This window comes from Piliocolobus tephrosceles, chromosome 19 (assembly GCF_002776525.5).
Source record: "Piliocolobus tephrosceles isolate RC106 chromosome 19, ASM277652v3, whole genome shotgun sequence".
NCBI classification, from domain to species: domain Eukaryota; kingdom Metazoa; phylum Chordata; class Mammalia; order Primates; family Cercopithecidae; genus Piliocolobus; species Piliocolobus tephrosceles.
Window position 1 is genome coordinate 18,266,263 of NC_045452.1, and position 25,846 is coordinate 18,292,108.

Below are 25,846 nucleotides of genomic sequence, written 5' to 3' on the forward strand. Positions count from 1 at the left end.
TGAATGAATGAATGAATGAATGAATGAATGAATGAATGAATGAATGAATACAAGGCATCACAGTGGTCTTGAAGTGTTCCCAAGAGCCAGTGTAACTCTCTGTGGCTGGAGCCCAGGCTGAGATAGCACCGGAAGGGAGATGGGTATGGCCTAAGTCTCAGCTCTTTAGGGCTTTCATGACTCAGAACTGTACGACATTCCCTGACACCACCTGTATAACGTGGACCTCCACACCCCTGCCAGGAAGAATCACCCTTTTCCTTCGCCTTACACTTCTGTATCCTGCACAGCTCTCCGTTAGGGGACCCGGGAGGTCTCTGCGCATGCTTGTGTGTATAGATGATGGAGGCAGGACAGAATAATGGATGTGAATGAGGGCTCTCATTCAGAGACCCCCACCTTTGAACCCCAGTCCACCACATTCTAAGGATATCTTGGTACCATGACTACAGATATTGAGTGTTCACTCATGTAGGAAGTGCTGTGTAGGTGTGAGCTTACATTACTGTTGCCATGTGCCAGGCACTACTCTAATGTCTTGAATTCATTTACTTCATACAACCATATGAGGTGGTTACTATTATCATTCCCCTCTTACAGATGAGGCAACTGAGTGTGGATAGCTTGCCCAACGTTGTGGATCTGAACCGTGCCAATATGGCTACAGAGCCCACCTTCTTCTTTTTTTTTTGAGACAGGGTCTCTCTCTGTCACCCAGGTTGGAGCACAGTGATGCAATCATGGCCCACTGTAGCCTTGAACTCCTGGGCTCAAATGACTCTTGCACCTCATCCTCCCAAGTAGCTGGGACTACAGGCATTCACAACCATGCCCAACTAACTTTTGTATTTTTTGTAGAGACAGGGTTTCACCATGTTGCCCAGCCTGGTCTCAAACTCCTGAGCTGGAGCCATCCACCCAGCTTAGCCTCCCAAAGTTCTGAGACTACAGACATGAGCCACCACACCTGATCCAGAGCCCACCTTCTTAACCCTCATACTACCTCTCTCGTTCTCAAGGTAGAACCCTCGTTCTGCCTCTCTGAGCCTCAGTTTTCATACCTGTAAATTGGATAATAATGCCTGTTTAATAGGGCTATGATACCATGATCTGGCAGTGCCTGACACACTGTAGAATCTCAATAAATCCCAGTTTGCTGTGGCAAGCTAGATAAACAGACTTCCAACCAGGGAGGGCTTTGCAGGCCTTACTGTGAGGTGCTAGGGAGCCATTGAAAGTTTTCGAGTAAGACAGTGACATAACAAAGCTGTGGCTTAGCTCCAATCCTACCTTTTCCTGCCTCTTCCTCCTGACCCAACCAACTAGATCTATGCTGCCTGAGGTTGGCATCTGAGTTTCACATCCCTGTCTTACCTCCCTGTGAGGTTCTGAGATTTGAGCTGTTTCAGGGCCGTGACAGATCATCCCAGGCCTGGAATCAATGGGGTGGGAGGGATATTCTTGGTCTCAGGGGTCTCATCTCAAAGGGCTGCCTCAGAGGTCCCATCTAGGGCCCCATTTCTGTCTCCACCTCCAGCCCTACTGACTGACAGAGGTGCCTGGGTTTCACATGACTGACTTCATATTCCCCTTGGAATCCCTTCTGCAGCAGGGTGGATGAGGTGAGACAGGCTGGTAACTCGGTGGAAGAGGGAGGAGGGAGAAAAAACAAGGGAGCCAGAGCAGAGGAGAGTGGGAGACAGGGGTCAGAGAGAGAGAGTGTTGGAGAGAGAGAGAGACTCAGAGTGAGGGAAAGATGGGCTCACTGCTTCAGGGCGGGGCGCACCTCGTGGCAAAAATGGGCCACCTGACCTTGTGCTGTGTTCCCTTGTTCTGAAAGATATGGTGAGGCCATCTGGCCTCGTGCTGTGTTCCCTTGTTCTGATGGATGTTGTGAGTCTGTGTGAGTGCACACACATGCACATGTGGTTGGTGTGTCCACATAGACGTGAGCGTCTGTGACAGCATGCACCCCGTCTGCTGGCCTGCACATGGAAGTGCACAGACGGGTCTCCAGGGACCTAGGGACTGAGCGTGTGGAGAACCATGTGGAGTGGCCTACATACGTCCTTAGCCCCAGTGTCACCTCCTCCATGTGCCTTGCCCCCCATTCGTTCACCCTCCTCCCCCTGTGGTGGCATTATCACCTTTCCTGGTCAGTCTCTGTTTACCTGTCCCTGTCTCTGCCTCTGTTGAGAGCTTCCTGCAGGAAAGTCCACATCCTTGTCATCCCTGTACTGTTGGGAGCAAGATCAAGGCTTGGTGGAGCAGGTGATCAATAAATGCTGATGACTGATTGAGTATATTTGTGTGAATGGATCTACTTCCAGAAGTGTGTGTGGGTGTATGTATGTGTGTGCACGCACATGTGCACACATGGGAACATGTATGTGGCCATACACACATGCACATGCACTGTGGGGTGTGGATGTGTCTCTAAGATGTCCATGAGTGAGCCTCTGGGCACACACCATGCCCACAGAGGATGTGATGCAGTGATATGCTGGCAAATGTTTAACAACTGGCTCTTCATTGAAAAAAAAAATAATAATAATAAGTCCTGGGGCCAGGCAAGGTGGCTCACCCTGTAATCCCAGCACTTTGAGAGTCCAAGGCAGGCGGATCATGAGGTCAAGAGATCGAGACCATCCTGGCCAACACAGTGAAACCCTGTCTCTACTAAAAATACAAAAATTAGCTGGGTGTGGTGGCGTACACCTGTGGTCCCAGCTACTGGGGAGGCTGAGGCAGGAGAATCACTTGAACCCGGGAGGCGGAGGTTGCAGTGAGCCGAGATGGCACCACAGCACTCAAGCTTGGCAACAGAGTGAGACTCCATCTCAAAAAAAAAAAAAAAAAAAAAAAAAGAAAGAAAAGGAAAAATAAGCCTTGATTAGCAGCATTTGCCCATTGCTGCAGTGTAAATATTCCCACCATGGCCGACTTCAAGCTGCTGATGTGGCGTCACAGAATATGGAGTTAGCTGGGAAGGGATACACATGAGCCCATAGGAGTTAGGAGTTGGCTTCAGTACATGGGAGGATTCATGTCTGTGGCTGCCCAGCCTGTGGTGGGCGGGGGAGGCAGGGCAAAGTTCCTCTGGTGATGGTAATGCTTTCCAGAGCTGTGCCCTGGGGGAGCAGGCAGTTGGTGGCTGCCAGCTAGCTTTCACCGAGTGGCCTTAGAAGTCAGTCTAAACCAATACTCCTTGTTAGGCAGGTCTAGATACTCACCAAGACAGAAGTGCCTTTCCTCACTCCCTGCAGATGCTTTGAAGTTTTTGGATTTGGTGAGGTCAGCATGACTGCAAGGAGGAATTGCTAAGCCTGAATGAAGCATGAATGGAAGAGGGGGAAGGAGGAATGCTTCAAACCTCCATCTGAGGCAGGTGGCCAGGGATGCTGGAAGGTCTGGAGGCTTGGGCCTGGTGCCTTCTTGAAGCCGATTCACTGTGCAAACCTGGACACATCTCTTGCCCTTGCTGGCCTCCAACTGTGACTTTCTTCCATGAAGGGAGAGGTCTTCCGAGCTCCACAGCCTGTAACTGACTCTCTGGGAGTTGGTCCTTAAACTGGGCTCTGAGTGTTAAAATCTACATTCAAAAGCCAGAGAGAGGCTGTGTTGGCCTTAGACAAGAGCAAGAGGGGATCCTGCCCTGGCCCTTCTCAGACCAAGCCCTTTCCCACATGGGGAGGAATTCACAGGCCAAGGCGATGTGCTCACCCCAAGTCCTACCCTCTTCTAGACACTTGTCTGATGCTTGCTAGTTTAGAATTTCTGCTCCAAGAGTCCTGCCCAGCTGGCTTCCAGGGCTAGCTGCCATCTGTCCTCCTGAGGATCTATGTCCTCCTACCTTAAGCAGTGGTTTTGGGGAAGCCGGGTGTGCAGGCTGGGATGGGTGCCCACTTTGTGGGAGATGCCCTGAACATGCTGAGTGGAGCTGGAAATGGGAAAGGTAGAGGGGTGGGTCATGGGCAGGGAGCTGTGGTCTAGGCTACCAGGGTGGGCTTGCCCCATGCTGCTACTTTAAGGAGCAGAATGCAGAGAAGGTTGAGAATTCTAAATTCAAACCTAACACTTTAGGTTGTCACAAGGACATATTTGCCAGGACAGAGGATAGACCATAGTTTTAAATTTTATTTTATTTTATTATTATTTTTTTGAGACAGAGTCTTGCTCTGTCACCTAGGCTGGAGTACAGTGGTGCCATCTCAGCTCACTGTAACCTCCGCCTCCTGGGTTCAAGCAATTCTTTGCCTTAGTCTCCTGAGTAGCTTGGATCACAGGCGCCCACCACAACGCTTGGCTAGTTTTTGTATTTTCAGTAGAGACGGGGTTTCACCATCTTGGCCAGGCTGGTCTTGAACTCCTGACCTTGTGATCTACTCTCCTCGGCCTCCCAAAATGCTGGGATTACAGGTATAAGCCACCGCGCCCGGCTGATAGACCATGTTTTCAACGTGGTTAGTTTGATGTGCAGCTGTTAAATCTTCAGACTTAAGTTATGGAGCGTAAGCCTCCCTTTCTACTCTTGCCCTGGACCCCACAAGTGTTAGGGGTGAGGCTAGAGAGAGAGAGATAATTGAGATTGGTGGGGGCTTGGTGGTGTGGCCCCAGCAGACTGAGGCTGACTTGAACAGGAAGTTTTGAACATTGGACCCTTTTAGGGTAGACTTTTCCAGGCCGCGTGGTACAGGGCTTACCTTCTCTTAGGTCTGTGCAGCATGCAGGTGTCATCTGCTTGCCATCTCCTTCCTCTTGAGCCCCAGGAGAGCTGTACAGTGAGTATGCTTCCCCCTCCACCGCCCGCATCTTAGATAGCGCTGTTACCTTAGACAGCTGTTTCGGGGCATGACAGGTCATCCTTCCAATGGGGCCTTTCTCTGATGTCAAAGGTCACATCCTTCTGTTAGCATCCCATCTTGTCTTTCTCATCTCTTCAAGTTAAGAGAGTCCCAGGGGCCCTCCCTATTCTTCTGCCACTCCATGGCTCCCCTTCTCCCTGAGGAGCACCCCTCTGCAAGGAGCCCCCCTGAGTACACTGGCAGGGTCATGTCCATTCCAAACTGCACACTTTCATGGGGGAAAATGGAAATGCTGGAGTGTGGTTGGGATGTTGAGTAGGGCTGGTTTATTCTAAAAGAGAAAACTCAAGGACGTCATGCTCTCTGTCTTCAAATATCTGAGGGGCTGTCATGCTGAAAAGGGAAGGGATTTATTCAGTGTTGTTGGAGTGTGAAGGAAGAGGTGGATTAAAATTCAGTGTGCAGAGAAGACTTTTGCCAAAGAGTGCTGCTCAGCGCTGGCTGGTGCTATCTTTGGAAGGGGTGAGCCCTCTGTCACTGGAGGCGTGCAAGTATCCCTAAAGGATATTTAATAGGGAACTCATGATCTAGAGGCTGGGGGGACGCCCTATGCCCAGCATCCAAAGCTCCCATCCCCAAGAATCTGCAGCTTTAGGATTGTTTTAAATAGGATGCCAGGAGTTGGGGAAGGAATTAAAGAAATTCACTGAAGTGAGGACCAAAAGCTATAAAAAAAAATCTTTATTTCATGTACCAGGATTTTTTTTTTTTTCAGTTTTCTGCTTTTTAAAATTTTTTTTCTGTTAACAGTCTGAAAAAAAAAAAAAAAAAAGACCCACCAAGAAAATAAATGGAGGTTAGTTTCTTGAACTGGTCTGAGCTGGACATGAGCAATCATCCACATCCTGGGAAGCAACACCCTTGCAGTTCCGGTCCTGGCTCCTTCCCTCTGGACCCCCAGCCCCTTCTCAGCCACGATGATGTCATCCCACACCCCAGTGGCTTTCTTCAAGCAGACCCAGAACCCAGGCCTCGCACCACAGAAAGAAGCACTGATTGCCTTCCCAAACGCTATGTCGGAATTCAGAGAATCGGAGCTAGTTTTTCTCTTCAGACAGTACCCGCTTGGGTGCTGTTTCCTTGGGGCCTCTGCATTCTCCCTTGGCTCTTGTCCTTGATCCTTTTAGATCTGGAATCTGGCGCGGTGGCGGGCAAGATTGGGGTGGGAGAGGGGTAGAGTTGAGTTTCTGCCCAGACTGAGGACAACTTGGTGGTTGTTACCACACCTTGAATTGTCTCCCATCGTTCTGCCCCAGGGCCCATGACCTCCCCCTGCACTTCTGGGCTGGGCTGGCCGATGTTCTGCCCTGTGCTGACCTGGAAAAAATAACTTTCCTTTCCCAGGCAAAAGACAGGAAAGGCAGGTGAGATGTGCAAGCTCAAAAAGCCTTGCGAGCCATTCTCTAGAACTCCCCAGAGAGCTCAACCTCAGGAAATGCCAGTGTTAAGAAAGATGCAAACCGAGGGAGACTGGCAGGCAGAGGCAGGGGCCTCACCTTGACCTTCAGTCACCTGGGAGTGACTTGCAGCCTGTTCTGAAATTTCCGGTTCAGGAAAGTTGTTGGATTTCTGACAGTCTGAACTGGCCCTTGTCACTCTGGGGAAGAAAGGGGAGAAACACAGGATGCCCCTGGCCTTTAGTCTGTGGTGCAAGTTTAACTTTTGGGGTTGGTCCTTACACTGGGACAGAACTGCTAAAATTTTCCTCTCCATCCCCTCAGCCTTAAGCCCTCCCAGCAAACCTCAGAGGATCCTCTTTTTCACAGATCCCCAAAGATACTGGGAAAGCTCTGGTGGCAGATCTCTTCTTCCAAGGAAGCCTCCTTAACTCTCCATGATCGCAGCAAGGGGACACAAAGTGAAGAAGGCCTTTGGGGACCCCTGTGTCTTTCCCTTCTTTGCCTGAATAGCGTTATGTTTGCTCACATGTGTGTATTTTTGCTTTGACATTGGATGTGGGGCAGGGGTTTGGGGAGCACAGTGAGGAGGTATATGGTATGTGTATGTGTGTGTGTGTGTGTGTGTGTCTGAGAGGCTGACTGATGATGAGCCTGGGGGCCTGGTGGCAGCTGTCCTGGTCATCCCTGGCATATCCTTGGGGCAGGTGGCAGATCTGAAGTCACAGATACATAGAGCAAGAATGGGCCTTTAGTGCTTAACTGGGTCAATCCACATGCTTACATGGGGGGAAAATTAAGGCCCAGAGAGGCCATGCAGCAAGGAATTCCGGAATCCAGTCCTGGATTCTAGACGGGTGCCCTTCCCATGCATGCGAGTGGTGTGTGTGTGGGTGTGTGTGTGTGTATGCGTGCATGTGTGTGTTCATGTGTGTGCTGTGTTGGAAGGGCGTGAATGAACGCAAAGGCCAATGTGGAGTTGTTGTGGTCCATGGCTGTGGAGGGCATGAGTCAATTTCCTTTGAGCCACGCCCCTAGCTATGTATAGGATGGAAGGGTTGAGACTGAGTGTGTCCCTGTGAGTGACTGCGGTGCTGGGCTAAGTGGACTGTGTATGTGTGTGAACGTGCATGCATGCGTGCATGCATGCGTGCGCGTGGGGCGTGTGGTCTCTTTCTTTGTTGGATTCTGTCTTCCCCCATTCACAGCACCTTCCTGGTCTCAGGAAGCCACCTTTCCATCACAGAGACCTCCTGCAGCTCACTAGGACCTTCCCCTACTCCCTCCAACCTTCAAGCCCAGCTCTCACCTCTCACAACGGTTTTGCTTTGTTTTTGTAAATGGATTTGTATATTCGTTTTGTTTTTTTGTCTTTACAAGTTCCCTGCTAAATTTTAAGTCCCCCACCCCACCCCATTTTTTGTTTTCACAGTTTAAAGCTGGAAAAGAATTAAAAGAAAAATACTATCTGATTTTCTTGCAAGTAAATCCACTTATTTTATATTTACATTTATTTATAGTCTGTGGTTTTTTTATTAAAAAAAATCACCACTTGTTTTTCCTTTTTCTTTTGTAAAAAGAAACCTTTTTGCAGTGTCGTTGTTGAACCCGCTGGGCCCCAAGAGGGCATCAGTGAGTCCAAGGACCCCCAAAGGGTCAATGAACCCCCTTCCCAGGGAACTGGGGGGCTTATGAGTCTGGGGGTCCACCATCACCCCAAGGTCATCAGGTGGTCCTGAGGTGAGGGGTGAGGAGGGAGAGCTGTTTCATGTCCCCCGGGGGTTGGGAGTCTCCTGACCCCAAGGATAGGAGCTTGGGGACATGACCCCAAGAGGCTCACCCTGAGGACTCCGGGGTTTCCGGCATCTTGGTAAGCCACCGGCAGCCTCCCCTCTCCTTCCCTTTCCTCAAGGCCTAGGAAGTCATCACAGTGGGTTAAGGACCATTAAGGACTGGGAACCTGGGGCCAGGCAAGCCCCAAGTGTACCCCCCTCCAGGCACCCTAACGGAGAGGAGGGACAAGGGCTCGGTCACCTGGAGGCCTACAATTGCCCCATCAATGCTGGGCGGAGCCGGCTCGAGCCCTGAGCCTTCCCAGCGTTCCTGGGGCACCCACCCAGGGGCTCCAGGGACCTGGCAGTGACTGCAGGCTCACCTGGCCCTGGGGCCCCTGAGTCTCACCCCCCACTCTCCCAGGGAGGCAGGGCCCGCTGGGGGTTAAAGGGAACAGAAAAGTAACTCTCCCGGCGTTAAAAAAAAAAAAAAATAACATAACATAAACCCTGAAAAATACAAAGGACATCCCCTTTCCTTTCTGTTCACATATTTTTTTTGCTTTAATGTTATCTTGGTTCCCTTTTATTTTTTCATTTAAATTGATTTTTATTAAATGTTAAAATAATGGTACATGGGAAATCATGCATTTTCTTTTAGATTTATTTTCTATTTTTAATTTTTTATCCCTCTCGCTTTTTTTTAGAGTTTGTTTTTCTTCCTTCGTTTATGTTTTCCCACATTTCCTGTTGTTTTGCTTCTTTGTTCCTCTTATATTTTGTTTTTTTAAAATTTACTTGTTATGTTTTTCTCTTTTTTTGTGGTGTGTGTGTGTGTGTGTGTGTGTGTTTTGTTTGTTTTTTTGTTTTTTTTTCTTTCGCTTTTGGGAGGTCTCCCCGCGGATGGTCTGGGTCCCCCCGCCCCGCCCCGCCCCCGGGGACCGCGCCCTCCTCCCGGCTCGGCCCCGGCGCTGGCGAGGCCCCGCGGTTTTCATACGGGGGTGGTCCGGCGGTTGGCTGTGTTGGAGTGGAGAGAGTCCTTGTTCTCCTTCTGGATACAGTTGTGAACCTGGAGGAAGCTGTTATCCCTGTCGGAGTTGTAGGTGGCGGTGGGCGTGGTGGCGGCCTTCAGGGGATCCCTGCTGAGCGTGTACATGGAGATCTCCGTGGACGGCAGGGTGTTGAAGCCCTTGATACCCACGGGGGAGGCGTCCCTGGAGTGTGAGGGCTCCGTGGAGCGCGAGCTGGAGCGGCTGCGGCGCTGGTAGCGGTAGCGGTAGCTGGGGATGCGGGTGATGGCAGAGGCCTGGAGGTAGTCCGTGGCGCGGGCCGTGGCCCGCAGCTGTTTGTGCCGGTCGATAAACATGTGCACCGCCAGCACCCCGACCATCTCGGCGATGATGAAGGACAGGGCCCCGAAGTAGAAGGACCAGCCGTATGAATAACTATTCTTTTTGGAGTCGCTCTTGGAGGGGTCTCCGGCATTGGCAGATATGTACACTATGATGCCAATGATGTTACTGAGACCTGCGGGGTGCAGGGTGGCGGGGTGGGGGGATCAGAGAGAAGGACGTTAGTTTCTCAGGAAGTCGGCCACTGGGCAGCCCTAAAGGTCGGGGACAGCTCTGTGGGCCTTCCCGGGTCCGGTGTTTTCATGAACAGGTGGGGCAGTGTAGAGGGACATCTGCCAGCTTCCCCGTAACATTTTCTTTCCATTCAGAGACAGCCACAACAAGGGAAGCATTGATGGAAACAGACATGGGCAGGGTGGGAGAAGGGAGGCATTTCACAAGGTGCTGAGTAACTAATACTAGATATTGTTCATTGAGTCTTCACTACCTGCTTTCACTGCTTGGTGCTTCTCAAGCAGGGTACAGATGAGGAGACAAGCACAGAGAGGTTAAGGAACTTGCTTAAGGCTGCACAGGGCTTTGAAGCTGGTGCAGCAGCGGGTGAAGGCGGGCTCCTGGAGCCAGGCTGCCAGCGTTCAGGGCCTTGGCAAGTTAACCCTGGTTTGAGTTTCCAGATCTGTAGAATGGGAGTCAGGTTAAGCCTTCCTCTTTAGGGTCACAGAGAAGGTTAAAAGGGTGAATACATGTGAGTACTCTTAGATGTTGGTGGTTCTTTTTTTTTTTTTTATAGATAGAGTCTTGCTCTGTCACCCAGGCTGGAGTGCAGCGGTATGATCATAGCTTCCTGCAAGTCTCAAACTCCTGGGATCAAGTGATCCTCCCACCTCAGCCTCTCTAGTAGCTGGGATTATGGATGTGTCACCACGCCCAGCCGATTAAAAGAAAAAATTTTTTGTAGAGACACGGTCTTGAGGCCTCACTATGTTGCCCAGGCTGGTCTCAAACTCCTGAGCTCAAGCAATCCTCCTGTCTCAGCCTTCCAAAGTGCTGGGATTGCAAGCGTGAACCACTGCACCCGGCCTGATGTTGGTCATTCTTATTAAATGGCTCAGGCTACACCCAGGTTCTTTTTCTGGCATCTGAAGTGAGTGTGACTCATCTGTCATGTAACTGGGCTCAGACATCTGGATGTGGGTGCCTGCCTGCTCCCACCTGGGTGGAACAGTGAGGGGAGAGTCCACCCTCGGTTTCCAAGGTGAAGCTGAGTATCCCATAGGGGGTTGGAACAGCGAGGTACTGGGGTGCCCTCTCTCTAGCCTCCTCATGGATTTACTTGCACCAGGAGGGAAAAGGGCAAGTGGCAATTGGCCAAGTGCCCTGAGAGGAAGCGGGGATCTGGGCCTTTTTCCAAGTGGTGGGAAGAAGATGGGCCACTGGGCCAAGGGATGGGGTATGGGGATGCTACTGGAGGATTTGGTGGAGGCTCAGGCGTTACTACAGGATAGGAGCCCCCACCACAACCTTTCTCCCCTGCAACACGACCTAGTGCAAGTCCTGGAGATTCCTCTCCTCTCTCCCCATCTCTCTCTGCCAGGCCCTCGTGGCCCCTAAGCACCCAGACCCCAGCCTTCTTCCCAGCGGCAGGCCTGGAGTCCAGCCCACTCAGATCAGTGGCTGTTACCTGCAGACACGAAGAAGATGCCGGCACTCAGGATGATGTTGTGTCGAGTTTTGTAGAACTCGCTGGCTGCGATGCAGAGGCCACCCATGAAAAGCAGAATCACACTCAGGATCGGGAAAATGCTTGAGGCCCTCACGGCCCCTGTGGAATACAGAGAGTCAGGGAGAAAGAGAACGGCATGGCTGTGAGACTGAGGCGCACAGAGGCAGGTGGGGAGAGCAGCCCCGAGGTGCTGGGGGTTTATGGACACAGCCTTAGAGGAGAGGCTGCTTTGCAATCCCAGGGAGAGACAGACAGCGAGCAAGCCACTGCCCAGCTCACAGCCCTGTAGGAGCTCCCCAGTGCCTCCAGGGCCAAACTCCAGCATGCCGTCAGGCACACAGGGCCCTGTGTGGCTTGGCCTCTGCCCTCTTCCAGCTCCCACGGCTCCCAGTCCTCATGTTCTCTCTTGTCCCATCACAGCAAACTTCCCATGACGTGTCATTTCATGCTGCTGACTTTTGAAATACAGAGCTTCCTACTGGAATGTCTGTCCTATTCTTCAGCCAGCAAACTCTTCTTCATCCTTCAAAACCCAGCTCTAAGTCCCCTCTTCTGTAAAGCCTTCCCTGACTTCCTTAGGCAAAATTACGAGCTCCCTCATCTGCGCTTTTGGGGCCCTTGGGCACGTTGAGAGGCAGTGTGGTACAGTGGTTAGGTGGAACCACATGGCTTGGATTTGTGTCTGGCTGCAGCATTTATTAGCTGTGCAATAAAAAATGTATCTCACCTCTGTGTGACTCAGTTTCCTCATCTATAAAGCAAGGATGGTAATAATGCCAAGCTCCTAAGATTGTTGTGAGGATTAAATGAGTTGATTCAGGCAATGCACTTAGATAGGTTTCTGGTGTCTATAATAAACATTCAACGCATGATATTATAATAAATATTTGTGTATACATATGCTTCCACCATGAACCATGGGTCATGAGGCAAGGACTGGGACTTTACAAAGAAAACATTTCTTCTCTTTATCCTCTCTGTCCAGCGACACAGTAGGCTGCCAATAGAAGCTCATTAAGTGAATAAATGTGGGGTTGTGGTCCAGAAGGAAGGAACAGGCACATTGCAAAGAAAACAAAGTAAGAAGAGAAACCCTTCCGGATAAGGACTGACAAATAGGACTGGAGAAGAAAAGAATATGGTAATGAAAAGGGAGAAACAGAAGGCGAGGGCCAGGGCTCCTATAGTTGGGGGTGGATGGGGGAAAAGGGGGGCAGGCAGCTAAGGGCAGAGGCCAGGGTTACATGTGTTTGTGGGGGGAGCAGCACCTGAATGAGGACCCAGAGGTGTTGGGGAGCCCTTCACAAAGTGTCTTTGCGAAGTAAAACATTTTTTTTCTATCCAAATTCAAATAGGCAGCTAGTGACCTCAGGACCCAGCTCTGTGTCCTGGGAGCCATGGGCCAGGCAAGTGGCAGAGCCGGCTTGAGGCAGGGGTGAGGGAAAATATGTCTTTTTTCGAGACACAGTCTCCCCGTCGCCCAGGCTGGAGTGCAGTGGGGCCATCTTGGCTCACTGCAACCTCTGCCTCCTGGGTTCAAGTGATTCTCCTGCCTCAGCCTCCCAAGTAGCTGGGATTACAGGCGTGCACCACCACGCCTGGCTAATTTTTGTACTTCTAGTAGAGAAGGGGTTTCACTATGTTGGCCAGGCTGATCTCAAACTCCTGACCTCATGATCTGCCCACCTTGGCCTATCAAAGTGCTGGGATTACAGGTGTGAGCCACTGTGCCCAGCCAAAGATGTCTTCTTTAAATGTTGCTTAAGTGGCTTCTAAGGAAGTCGAGTCCTGATAAATTACAGGGCGCTTTGGCCAAACCCAAGGATTGGTCAGGGAGGTTGGTTTTGGAGGGGAAGGTGCCAGGAGTGGAGCTTCCTCTTATCCCCATCCCCGTCCCCACCCCTTTGGGTGGCAGTATGTTCAAGAAGGATCCGTGAGAAGAGAATTTCTCTATATAGAACTGTAGGGATTTTTCTTTTTCTTTTTTAAAATTTATTTTTATTTTTTGAGATGGAGTCTTGCTCTGTTGCCCAGGCTGGAGTGTAGTGGTGTGATCTTGGCTCACTGCATTCTCCACCTCCTGGGTTCAAGCGATTCTCCTGCCTCAGTCTCCCAAGTAGCTGAGACTACAGGTGTGCACCATCACACCCGGCTAGTTTTTGTATTTTTAGTAGAGACAGGGTTTCGCCATGTTGACCAGGCTGGTCTTGAACTCCTGAACTCAAGTGGTCTGCCTGCCTCGGCCTCCCAAAGTGCTGGGATTACAGGCGTTGAAAGGGGATTTTAGGCAGTTTGCTGAGATGTGTGTGATATAAAAACCCTTCTTCTGTCCCAGTCATGGATCTGCAGCATAGTCTACGCTGCTCACGAATGCGTGAGTGGGTTGTCTGGGGGGACTTGAAGAAGGGCAGAGCTCTTGGGGCAAAAGAGCTGCGTATAGGGAAGCAGGGGTGGGAGGATGGGGGCCTGAGACGGCTACTCTGTAGCCTCAGCACCCTCCTTCTCTTGGGCGGGATGGGGTTTCTCCCTCCCCAGACCCAGGGAGGTGTTCTCTCCTTGCAAATCATTGCTAAGACAACACGCTGTGTCCTCAACCTGATCCCCCAGCCCAAACACACCCACATCCACACCCATGCATGCACAGACATGCATGACTAAAAAGCCACCTTAACTTGCATCATTATAAGCAAGTGAGGATGGTGAGAGCTTATTGAAAACCCAGGAGAAGAGAGAGAATATTTGTTAAGCATCCACTCTGGGTTGGGTCTTGAGCGGGTACCTAACATATATGATATAATTTCATCCTCATAACAGCCCGGCAGGGTGTTTTTTTTTTTTTTTGCCCCAATTTACAAACAAGAAAACTGAGTTTCAGAGAGAGAAACTCCCCTGCCACCAGCTAGTGAACCAGGATTCATATCCAGACCAGCCCAACTTTGGGAGCACCCTGTAGTCTCCCTAGGTGACTTCCAAGGAGCCCAGAAAGGGTGGGTGCCACAGAGCCTGGAGAACTGGGTTTGGGTCCTAGCTGTGCCACTCACTTGCTGTGTGGCTAAGGCAGGTGACTCACCTCCTCTGTTTTTCCCCTGTGTAACATGGGGTATCCCAAGCAGCTGGGATTATAGGCGCCCACCACCATGCCTGGCTAATTTTTGTATTTTTAGTATAGGTGGGTTTTTGCCAATTTGGCCAGGCTGGTCTCGAGCTCCTGACCTCAGGTGATCCACCCGGCCTCCCAAAGTGCTGGGATTACAGGCCTGAGCCACCACGCCCGGCCGTTAGATAGTTTCTAATAGCTCTGCCCTTTCTATGTGGACATGGTCCTGGCCAGCCGCAAAAGGGAATGACAGAAGAAAGAAGGAAAGCAAGAAAGAGGCCGGTATGGTTTCCGAGGGGCAGCAGCAGCAGCAGCTCAGAGGAACAGGCAGAAGAAAGGCTCTGGCTTTCCCCCTCCAAGAAAGTGGGCTCTTCCTACCCACGGGATGCCTGCAGCTGGCCGACCCAATTGTGTCCTCAGAGCAAATGGACTCACAGCAGCCCAGGGCTTGATTTTTCCAGTTGAGCCCCATCCGCTGTGGGAACCCGGATGCCCCAGCTCAGCCTTCCTGCCAGCAGGGGGAGGGAGGGTCGGCTGCGGAGGGAGCTGGGATGCATGCGTGTGTGCAGCCAGAGGCCAGGCATGTGTGGACAAGATGGAGGGCGGCAGGAGAGGAGGGAGGGGTCTGCTGTGTTGCAGCCAGCAAAGAGCAATGTGGAGGAATCAGAACGGCTTCAGAAGCCACTAAGGCAGCGTATGGCATGCTCTAAATAATGGCCACCAGCGAGGAATACAAACAGAAGCCTCTTCGGCACAGCAGAGCCAGCCCCAAGCTCTGGCCTCTCGGAAGAGGCCCCTTTGCCCAGAAAGAAGGCAACAGGCCGGGTGCAGTGGCTCACACCTGTAATCCCAGCACTTTGGGAGGCCGAGGTGGGTGGATCACCTGAATTTAGGAGTTCGAAACCAGCCTGGCTAACATGGTGAAACCCCGTCTCTACTGAAAAAATACAAAAATTAGCCGGGCATGGTGGCGCGTGCCTGTAGTCCCAGCTACTAGGGGGGCTGAGGCAGGAGGATCGCTTGAACTTGGGAGGCGGAGGTTGCAGTGAGCTGAGATCGTGCCACTGTACCCCAGCCTGGGCGGCAGAGCAAGACTCCATCTCAAAAAAAAAAAAAAAAAAAAAAAAAAAGGCAACAGTGGGCAACTAACAAATAGCACCATGCTTAGGCCACCAGACTTGGCAGGGCCCAGATCCAGCTGGGAAGGAAGCTGATTTAGGAGCAAGCAGGGACTCCTACATTGGAGAAGTTTCTTGAAGGAGGTATTTCTGACTGGGTAGTGTCACAAACGGAATGGGGATTTTGGAGTTAGTCACACTTGACTTTGAATCCTGGCTTTGTCACTTATCAACCATGTGACCCTTGGGCAGGGGTCATTACTGCTCTGAACCTCAGTTTCCCCATCCTGTGAAATGGGAATAGTAAAAATAATCTCTAGCTTATAGAAATGTGTGTTTTTTTTTTTTTTTTTTTTTTTGAAACCGAGTCTCGCTCTGTCGCCCAGGCTGGAGTGCAGTGGCCGGATCTCAGCTCACTGCAAGCTCCGCCTCCCAGGTTCACGCCATTCTCCTGCCTCAGCCTCCCGAGTGGCTGGGACTACAGGTGCCCGCCACCTCACCAGGCTAGTTTTTTGTATTTTTTAGTAGAGACGGGGTTTCACCGTGTTCGCCAGGATGATCTCGATCTCCTGACCTTGTGATCCGCCCGTCTCGGCCTCCCAAAGTGCTGGGATTACAGGCTTGAGCCACCGCGCCCGGCCTAGAAATGTTTTAAGGCTTTGCTGCTGCAAGTGCGGCCTGAGGCCCAGCAGCACTGGCATCTAGTTAGAAAGGCAGTCCTGCCAGGCGTGGTGGCTCATGCCTGTAATCCCAGTACTTTGGGAGGCTGAGGCGAGCGGATCACCTGAGGTCAAGAGTTCGAGACCAACCTGGCCACCATGGCGAAACCTTGCTTCTACTAAAAATACAAAATTTAGCCAGGCATGATGGTGGGCGCTTGTAATCCCAGCTACTTGGGAGGCTGAGGCAGGAGAATTGCTTGAACCCGGGAGGCGGAGGTTGCAGTAAACTAAGATTGCGCCACTGCACTCTAACCTGGTGACAGAGCGAGGCTACATCTCAGAAAAAAAGAAAAAAAGAAATGCCACCCCTCAGCTCTTTCCCCCAATTGAGTCATAATCTGCATTTTAATGAGATCCCCAGAGCAAGATTTGCATGTATGTGAAAGTTTGAGAAGTGCTATTATAAGAATTAAATTGGGGCTGGGCTCGGTGGCTCACCACTGTAATCCCAGCACTTTGGGAGGGTGAGGCGGGTAGATCACTTGAGGTCAGGAGTTCAAGACTGGCCTGGCTAGTATGGTGAAACCCCTTCTCTACAGAAAATGAAAAAATTAGCTGGGCATGGTGGTGCATGCCTGTAGCCCCAGCTACTCGGGGGTGCTGAGGCAGAATAATTGCTTGAACGCGGGAGGCGGAGGTTGCAGTGAGCCGAGATCTCACCATTTCACTCCAGCCTGGGCGTCACAGCGAGATTCCATCTCAAGAAGAAAAAAAAAAAGAATTAAACTGGGTCCTACCTTTTACTGTGTCTCACACTAGAAGGTACACAGTAAAAGGTAGCCATTTTTATTTCTGAGGTCCCTCTCCCCAAAATATCAGTCCAGACATAACTTCCCTATAAATCGTCCTGATTTTCCACAAAGGCGGGCCTGGTCTTGGTGCCAAAATCTATCACAAGGGACAGAAAATATCTGATTTATTTAATGAACAAATATTTACTGGTCTCCTATGAGTAAGCATATGGCACTTCACATTACCTGCCAACATTATGGAGCCCTTCCCCTGTACCAGGCCTTGTTCTAAGAGTGGTGTAAGCCTCATACCAACCCCATGAAGCCATGGGCTTTGGCTTCAAGGAGATTACACATGCCTAAAGCTGACACTGGCAAACTTGTTCTGTAAAGGGAAAGATAGCAAATGTTTTTGTCTTTGCTGGCCATATGGTCTCAGTTGCAATTTCTTAACTTTGCAGTTGTAGCACATAAACAGCCATAAACAATATGTAAACAAATGAACGTGGTTGTCTTCCATTAAAACTTTATTTACAAAATCACTTTGGGAGGCCGAGGTGGGTGGATCCCCTGAGGTCAGGAATTCGAGACTAGCATGGCCAACATGGCGAAACCCCATCTCTACTAAAAATACAAAAATTAGCCGGGGGTGTGGTGGTGAGTGCCCGTAGTCCCAGCTACTCGGGAAGCTGAGGCAGGAGAATCGCTTGAACCCAGGAGGCAGAAGTTGCAGTGAGCTGAGATGGAGCCACTGCACTCCAGCCTGGGCAGTGGGTGACAGAGTGAGTGAGACTCCATCTCAAAAAAAAAAAAAAAAAAAAAAAAAAAAATCCGGTGGTGGGCTGGATGGGCTGGATTTGGCCTGCTAGTCATACTTGGCCAGCTATGGCTAAGAGTATACTCTGTATTTGGGAAAAGTCCACGTGGTCTGGAGCAGGGAGATGCTTTGCTCTAGGCTAGCTGTGAGTCCAGTGAGGAAATATGGACTAAGTGCCCACCACTGTGCCAGGCCTGGGCTTGGCATGAGAGACATGAAGGGTGCAAAATAGGCCTGGTTCATGTCCTTATAGAGCTTACATTCTCATGAAGGACATGTATGTCATCAGATAATCATACAACCTGGATAACATACTATGAAAGAAAAGTACCTATATGGCACCATGATGGTGTGTGACAGGCTAACGTCACATGTAGACAACTATGTCCATAGAGAGCTTAGAGTATGCCGAGGACCGTTATGAGCACTGCACATACACAAGCTCGTTGGTTCTGATTACAACTCTATGAAGTAAGTACTTTATATTATTTTTATTTTAAAAATTTATTTTAGTTCTATTTGTTGCATTATCTTAAGCAGCATATAATAGTATGGCCTCTGAAATGTGATAGACCTGGATTCAAATCCAACGCTTTTATTTTTTAATTTTTAATTATTATTATTATTTTTTTGAGACAGAGTCTTGCTCTGTTGCCCAGGCTGGAGAGCAGTGGCGTGATCTCAGCTCACTGTAACCTCCGCCTCCTGGGTTTGAGTGATTGTTGTGTCTCAGCCTCCCAAGTAGCTGAGATTACAGGCCATGTGCCGTCATGCCTGGCTAATTTTTGTATTTTTAGTACAGACGGGGTTTCACCATGTTGGCCAGCCTGGTCTCGAACTTCTGGCCTTAAGTGCTCTGCCTGCCTCAGCCTCCCAAAGTGCCGGCAGTACGGGCGTGAACCACCACACGTGGCCTGAATAAATACTTTAATTAGGCCCATTATACAGAGACCAAACTGAAGCAAGGAGAGGTTAAGCCATTTATCCAAGGTTTGTGAATCCAGGCAGTCTGACTCTAGGGTCTGTGCATCTAACCACTGCATTCCCTTCCCTTCTTTTCAGGCTCTACACTTTGCTGCCCTTCAAAGCATCCTCTGAGCTTATGTGGAGATCAGGATGGGCCTCCCTGAGGAAGTGGTGGTGGATCTGACCTCTAGTGAATAAGGAGCAGCTAACCAGGCACAATGAAGGCAGGGCTGTGGGAGAGAAAGCAGCAGGAGCTGGGGTGGAGGAGGCATGACTTGTTCAGACCTAGAAGGAGGCTGGATCATGAGGAGCCAGTGGAGGAGTGTGGGGAGCACTAAAGGAGAGGAGGCAGGCGAGTCCGGGCCACGTGGGACCTCATGGGTTGAGCTAAAGAGCTTAGCTTTATCCTGAGAGCAATGGGAAACTTTAAAGGGCTTAGAACAGGCAGGTTGTCATGATCTGATTTGCATCTTAAGAAGCAAACGGATTATGAAGGGGTCGAGGCTGGCTGCAGGGAAGCATCGAGAAGGCTGCTGCAGCTGACCAGAGAGGAGTGATGCCGGTGCTTGGGCCAGGGTAGGTACAAAGGGCATGGGCAGAGGCAGATGTGTTTGAGAGATGTTTAGGAGGTGAACTGAAGTTTGATGGATGGATATGGGTAGTGAAGAGGGTGGCATTGAGGATAACTTCTGGGTTCCAGACTTGTCAGCTGGGTGGAAAAAACCACTTGGGGGACTGGGAGAAGACCCAGCCTAGCAGTGAGTAGAGAGAAGGGGAGGAGGCTGGGCGTGGTGGCTCACGCCTGTAATCCCAGCACTTTGGAAGACCGAGGCCGATGGATCACCTGAGGTCAGGAGTTCGAAACCAGTCTGGCCAACATGGTGAAACCCCATCACTACTAAGAAAATTACAAAAATAGCCGGGGGTGGTGGCGCATCCCTGTAAACCCAGCTACTTGGGAGGCTGAGGCAGGAGAATCGCTTGAACCTGGGAGGTGGAAGTTGCAGTGAGCTGAAATTGTGCCTTTGCACTCCAGCCTGGGCGACAAGAGCGAAGCTCTGTCTCAACAAAACAAAAGCAAACAAACAAACAAACAAAAAAAGAGAGTAGAAGAGGAAGATCAAGGTCTGGTTTTGGACATGCTGAGTTTGAGATGCCTTGGGGATGTGCACATGGAGTGTGGGTGGGGCAGTTGCATGTTCAGACGTGGAGCACAGGGGTGCCATCTGGGTTGAAGCTGTGTCACAGACACTCAGAAGAGCTTGCCCGTGGATGAGGAGAGGCTTAGGCCTGAGGCTTGGGGAGGCCCAGTGGTTAGTGTTCCTGGCCCCCATTTCCTTTTCTGTAGAATGGAGATGAAAATCCTAACTCCATCTACCTTACAGGGTTGCAGGGATTAAGCAGGAAGAAGAATGTGGATGCTTTAGAATATGCAGGATGTCAGTGAACTGTGAGCAATTTATTATTTTCTGTGCTGGTGACAGAAATAAAGAGTATCCTAAGTGCCCAGGAGGTAAGTGACATCTTGCCTTCTAGAAGGGGTGGCCTGGGCTACCCGTTCTTTACAAATCCGCTTTTTGGCCAAACTCCCTAGACAAATCATTTTGTGATCTTGTGTCTTGGTGGGCCCCAGCCTCTGTGGCCATCACGCTGTGACGTGGTGCTTCACGGTGGGCATAGCCGGAGGCCGGGCCAGACAGGGCACGCAGGGCCCCGAGGTTTTCTCACTGTGCCTGGCAGCGGAGGAGGGTGGGCTGGTGGTCAGTGCGGGTGGGGATGTGACGACCGGGGTAGGTCAGGAGACCTGGGCCTGCTGTGCACTCTTTGCCTGGCTCTCCACGGGACCCGAGCGTGTGTTATCCCTCCTCTGCCCTCAGATCTGCACTCTGATGGGGTTGGAGTACGTGATCTCTAAGGCCCTGTCCCTCACTGATGGTCCTGTGCCCACTAAGACCTCTCTCCAGGGTCCACACAGCCAGGCCATGCTGCTGCCTTACCTGTTCCCTGTGCCAGTAATGAGCTTGAATCAAAATAGTCACCATAATCAGTATGTAGCGGGGGCAGGTTCCTTATTTTCTGTGCCTAGTGTTAAGCTCTTCTCCCATCTGGGATTTGATTCATCATTAGGATGAATTAGGATCATTAGGATCAATCCCCATTAGGGGATACAGTCTACACCCACCGACCTGCACAGACCTGCTGGGTTGCAAGCAGCTTTCTAGTCTCTTGGGCATCTCTTCTCATCTTCTCCTTCCACGCTGTGCTGGCTGGTGTAGCCAATGGCCGTGAGAAGGGATGCGTTTCAAAAAATACCCGTGTGATGCATGTTTATAGCGGCACAGTTTGCAGTTGCAAAAATGTGGAACCAACCCAAATGCCTATCCATCAATGAGTGGATAAAGACTGTGGTATATATACGGTGGAATACTACTCAGCAATAAAAAGGAATGAACTAATGGCATTTGCAGCAACCTGGGTGAGACTGGAGACTGTTATTCTAAGTGAAGTAACTCAGGAATGGAAAACCAAACATTGTACGTTCTCGCTCATAAGCGGGAGCTAACCTGTGTGGATGCAAAGGCATAAGAATGATACAATGGACTCTGGGAATTTAGGGGGAAAGGGTGGGGAGGGGGTGAGGGATAAAAGGCTACAAATTGGGTTCACTGTATGCTGCTCAGGTGATGGGTGCACCAAAATCTCACAAATCACCACTAAAGAGCTAACTCATGTAACCAAACACCACCTGTTCCCCAACAACCTATGGAAATAAAAAATTAAAAAGAAACAAACATAATGCCCCGAATGCCTCTGTGTGTGCATGTGTGTGCATGTGTGTGAGTATGTGTTTGTGTGTGTGTGTGTGTGTGAGAGAGAGACAGAAAGACCTCCAAGAAGAAAGAGGAGAACAAAGATGGTGGGTGAGATGGAGAAAGAGAAGTCAAATGCTATGGTTTGGAGCATGGGTTCCAGAGGGAGCCCACTTGGGGTCTCCTCCTGGACCCCCACTGGCTGTGTAACCTCTGTGCCTTGCCTTTCCCATCTGTGTAATGGGGACCCTGGTCATCTCACCTTCACAGGGTGGTTGTGAAGATGAATTAAGATAATGTTTCAAGTGTCAGGGCTGGCACTTCGTCAAGTGTTCAATGAATGTGTGCTATATATAATAGCACATGAAAAGCATTTTGGGAGCCCAGGGAGCTAACTTGGGGAGTACCATCTGTGCAGGATGCCGGATACGTCCCTGCTTCCTGCTGTCAGTAGAGACTGGTGACCAGTCACACAGGCTCAGGAGAAAGGCTGCCTGAGTCCATCTTCCTAGCTGTGACCTGGTCCCCCGGGGGCCTCGGCTGCCCCCTCTGCCATATGGAGATCACAGGCACACCTAGCTCACAGGATGCTATGAGGAGTAACTGAGTACACACACTTGAAGCGATGAGAATAATGACTGGTACACGAGGAGCACCAGCAAATCGTAGTCATCATTCCAGCGGAGTAAATTGTTGCTGTCTCTGTCATGGGGCTTTGGGTTATCGAGGCCGCTGTTTATTAAAGTGCGGGTTGTGACTCATTACTAGGTCATGAAATCAGTGTAGTGGTAGCAACTAGCCCTTAAAGAAATGAACAGGGCCAGGCGCGGTGGCGCAAGCCCATAATCCCAGCACTTTGGGAGGTCGAGACAGGTGGATCACGAGGTCAGGAGATCGAGACCATCCTGGCTAACATGGTGAAACCCCATCTCTACTAAAAAATACAGAAAACTAGCCGGGCGAGGTGGCGGGTCCCTGTAGTCCCAGCTACTCGGGAGGCTGAGGCAGGAGAATGGCATAAACCTGGGAGGTGGAGCTTGCAGTGAGCTGAGATCCGGCCACTGCACTCTAGCCTGGGCGACAGAGCGAGACTCCGTCTAAAAAAAAAAAAAAAAGCAGAGGCAGGGTGTGGTGGCTCTCACCTGTAATCCCAGCACTTTGGGGGGCCGAGGTGGGAGGATCACAAGGTCAAGGGATTGAGACCATCATGGCCAACACGGTGAAACCCTGTCTCTACTAAGAATACAAAAATTCACTGGGCATGGTGGCATGCACCTGTAGTCCCAGCTACTCGGGAGGCTGAGGCAGGAGACTTGCTTGAACCAGGGAGGTGGAAGTTGCAGTGAGCCGAAATCACGCCACTGCACTCCAACCTGGCGATAGAGTGAGACTCCGTCTCGGAAAAAAAAAAAGGAAATGAACTAGGATAGAATAGAAACTGCCGACCAGTGTGCATTCAGGAAGGTGGCTTTTGGTGATCATTTTGCTCTGGTTCTGCAGAGGTGATTGAGTACAAGTGGCAGCTTAGATGTTTCCTAACCATGGGATGGGGTCACAATGGTTTTAGCCACATTGGTTGCGATGACTTCTGGAGATGTCTCTCAGAAGCCTCCTTATGGCAATGCTTTCCAGAAGGGGCCGACAGCCCTGGGCAGTGGACAGGTAGCAGGATAATGGACCTGGATAACACTCCCAGGGTGCAGTCCCAGAAAGTGTGCTGGGCTGGGGCAGGTCATTTTCCCTCTTGGGCCTCCATTTTTCCCTCATCTGTAAAAGGGGCGGGGGGGGCTGGGTGATCCTAAGGGAGTGTCTCACTCCAGCATTTCAGAAGCTAGGATGATGGGCTGGGTGTGGTAGCTTATGACTGTAATCCCAGCACTTTGGGAGGCCAAAGCTGGCAGATCACTTGAGGTGAGGAGTTCGAGACCAACCTGGCCAACATGGTGAAACCATGTCTCTACTAAAAAATACAAAAAATTAGCTGGGTGTGGTGGTGTGCGCTTGTAATCCCAGCTACGGAGACAGGAGTATTGCTTGAACCCAGGAGGCAGAGGTTGCAGTGAACTGAGATGGTACCACTGCACTCCAGCCGGGGAGACAGAGTGAGACTCCATCTCAAAAAAAAAAAAAAAAAAAAAAAAAAAAGCTGGAATGATGGATCACTACACTTCTAAAACTCTAGGGGGGTGAGGCCTGGTGGACACCCCTCATGCTATTCCACTGGGGCTCTGGGGAGACCTAAAAAAGCATTCTTCACGGGAGGCTCAGAGAAGTTGTGTAACTTGCCAGAGGTCACAGAGTGGAGCACCCCTTGCATTCAGGCCCTTTTATTCTAAGTAACAAGCTCGGGACTTGACACCTGGTCTCCCCACACCTCCTTGGCTCATGCTCTCTGGTGGGACTGCAGGAGCTGGGGAGAGAGGGGCAATGGGAACGAGGGACACTGTCTGAGGCAGGGAAGGGCGACCGTGGCCCAGCTTGATACCCAATATCCTCCTCTGACCTCATTCTGGGAAGAGGGTGAGCATGCCAGCTGCTCTAGGGCGGGCGGTACCTTGTTTATTCACTCAGCAAACCTCTTCTGGGTCTGATCCTGGGAAAGGCCCTGTGCTGGAGGGGGTGGGTGGGTGGGAGGAGGACACTCTATTTGCAGCCACTCCTTGTGGTGTCCTCAAGCTGTTCACAGTCCGTGGGGAGAAGATTCCGTAACAGAAACCAAGATGAAACAGACTGGCATAGAGTGGTCATCTCCCCGCACAGCAGCCTCGTCCTACATTCCCAGCCTCAGAGAAGGGCAGTAATGTTCGCCCCATCTGCCAGCCAGAACTCCTCACCGTCCACAAGACCTCTCTCTTACTTCCCCCATCCAGGCTGACAGTAAAAGCTGCCAGCTCGGCTGGGCATGATAGCTCACACCTGTAATCCCAGCATGTTGGGAGGCCGAGGCGGGTGGATCACCTGAGGTTAGGTGACCACCAAGACCGGCCTGACCAACATGGTAAAAACTCATCTCTACTAAATACAGAAAATGAGCCGGGCGTGGTGGCAGACACCTGTAATCCCAGCTACTTGGGAGGATGAGGCAGAAGAATCACTTGAACCCGGGAGGTGGAGGTTACAGTGAGCTGAGATCATGCCACTGCACTCCAGCCTGGGCAACAAGAGCAAAACTCTGTCTTTAAAACAAAACAAAAACAAACAAACAAAAAAACTGCTGGCTGTCATGTCAAATACATCTAGAATCAAACCCCTTCTCAGCCACCTCTCCACTACCGGGCCTGAGCACCTGCCTTTTGAGCCTGGAGGACAGCCGTGGTCTCTTAGGTGGTCTCCCTCTCCTGCAGAAGCTGGAGTGATACTGGTAGCCTGAACATCAGACCATGCCTGTCCCCTGCTCAGAACCCTCCCACGGTGGTCTCATCTCAGGGGAAAGCAGAGGCTCCCAAGTCCTGGTCCCCACCCCTTCTCCCACCTGCCTGCCCCTCGTCTGCTTATCACAGGGTGTCCTGGCTGTTTTGAACCCGCCAGTCTCAGATACTTTGCACTGGCGGTTCCCTCTGCCTGAATGCTCTTCCAGGATATCTGCACCTCCCAAGCACGCCTTCACCTCCTTCAGGCCTCTGCTCCAATGTCACCTCTGCTGCAAGGACTTTCTGACCACCCTGTTGCAAACTGAAACCCTCCCTGGGCGCCCATCTCTCCTCCCTGTTTCCTCTTTGTTCTTTGCACTCATCGCTATGCAATGGGACGCAACAGTGAGCACGGATTGTGGTGAATGCCTGCTGAATGCTCACTGGCTCCGGGCAGGTGTGAAGAGCTGTCCAACTCTAACTCCCTTAGTCCTCATGGCAATGCTAGGAAGATGACAATGAGCATCGTCCCCACTGCGAGGAAACCGAGGCCCAGGGAGGTTCACCGGGAAGTGGCAGAGCTGGATTTGAAGCCCGGAGTGTGCCAAAGCCTGCCTCCCACTGGTGTCCAAGTTCTGTAAATTCACCCCCCAGATGCCCTTGGCATGGGTCCTCCCTGCCTTGGCTGCCTTCTGCCTCCCTCCTCCGTTCCACTCCTGCTATTGGCTTCCCCCAGGCTGCCTGTCATCATCCTCAGGTGGTCAGTGAATCCCTGGGGAGGTGTCAAGTTTAAAGGCAACTGGGCGTACATCTCTTGTGTGTGTTGGGGGGAGCTGAGTGGGGGTATTGGCTTTGCAGAGGGCTCACCTCCCTTCCCCCTTCTGTCCACTTCTGGCTCTGGAGTGTGGCCTGGTGGTCCACCAGTTGAGGCCTGTCTGTGTGTGTGGCCTATGACACACTCCTTGGAGGGAGTGCGTCAGAGACAGCAGCCAGCCCTGGGCCCCTCACCCCCACCTCCAGCCCCAGGCTCTGAATATGGAGTGGGGAGACCTGACCATACCTCGAAGTCCTGGACTATGAGTGGTCACAATAGAGTGGATTTTGGGGTCTTGCACACAGTAGGTGC

General features: G+C 51.1%; 1 protein-coding gene and 1 long non-coding RNA gene across 2 annotated transcripts in view; one reads left to right on the forward strand and one right to left on the reverse strand.

Moving 5' to 3' along the window:
* LOC111549052 overlaps nucleotides 1-6,982 on the forward strand; it is an 18,396-nt gene extending 11,414 nt beyond the window's left edge. Inside the window, exon 3 of the long non-coding RNA XR_002733590.3 lies at nucleotides 6,632-6,982. This is a non-coding gene — a long non-coding RNA (uncharacterized LOC111549052). The remainder of the gene's footprint in view (nucleotides 1-6,631) is intronic.
* A 161-nt stretch (nucleotides 6,983-7,143) lies between these two features.
* Nucleotides 7,144-25,846, reverse strand: part of CACNG2 (calcium voltage-gated channel auxiliary subunit gamma 2) — a 140,455-nt gene continuing 121,752 nt past the window's right edge. The window contains exons 3-4 of the mRNA XM_023222085.2: nucleotides 11,068-11,208; nucleotides 7,144-9,561 (exon numbers count right to left, since the gene is read on the reverse strand). Coding sequence (XP_023077853.1) covers nucleotides 9,026-9,561; nucleotides 11,068-11,208 — 677 coding nt within the window. The 3' untranslated portion in view covers nucleotides 7,144-9,025. The remainder of the gene's footprint in view (nucleotides 9,562-11,067; nucleotides 11,209-25,846) is intronic.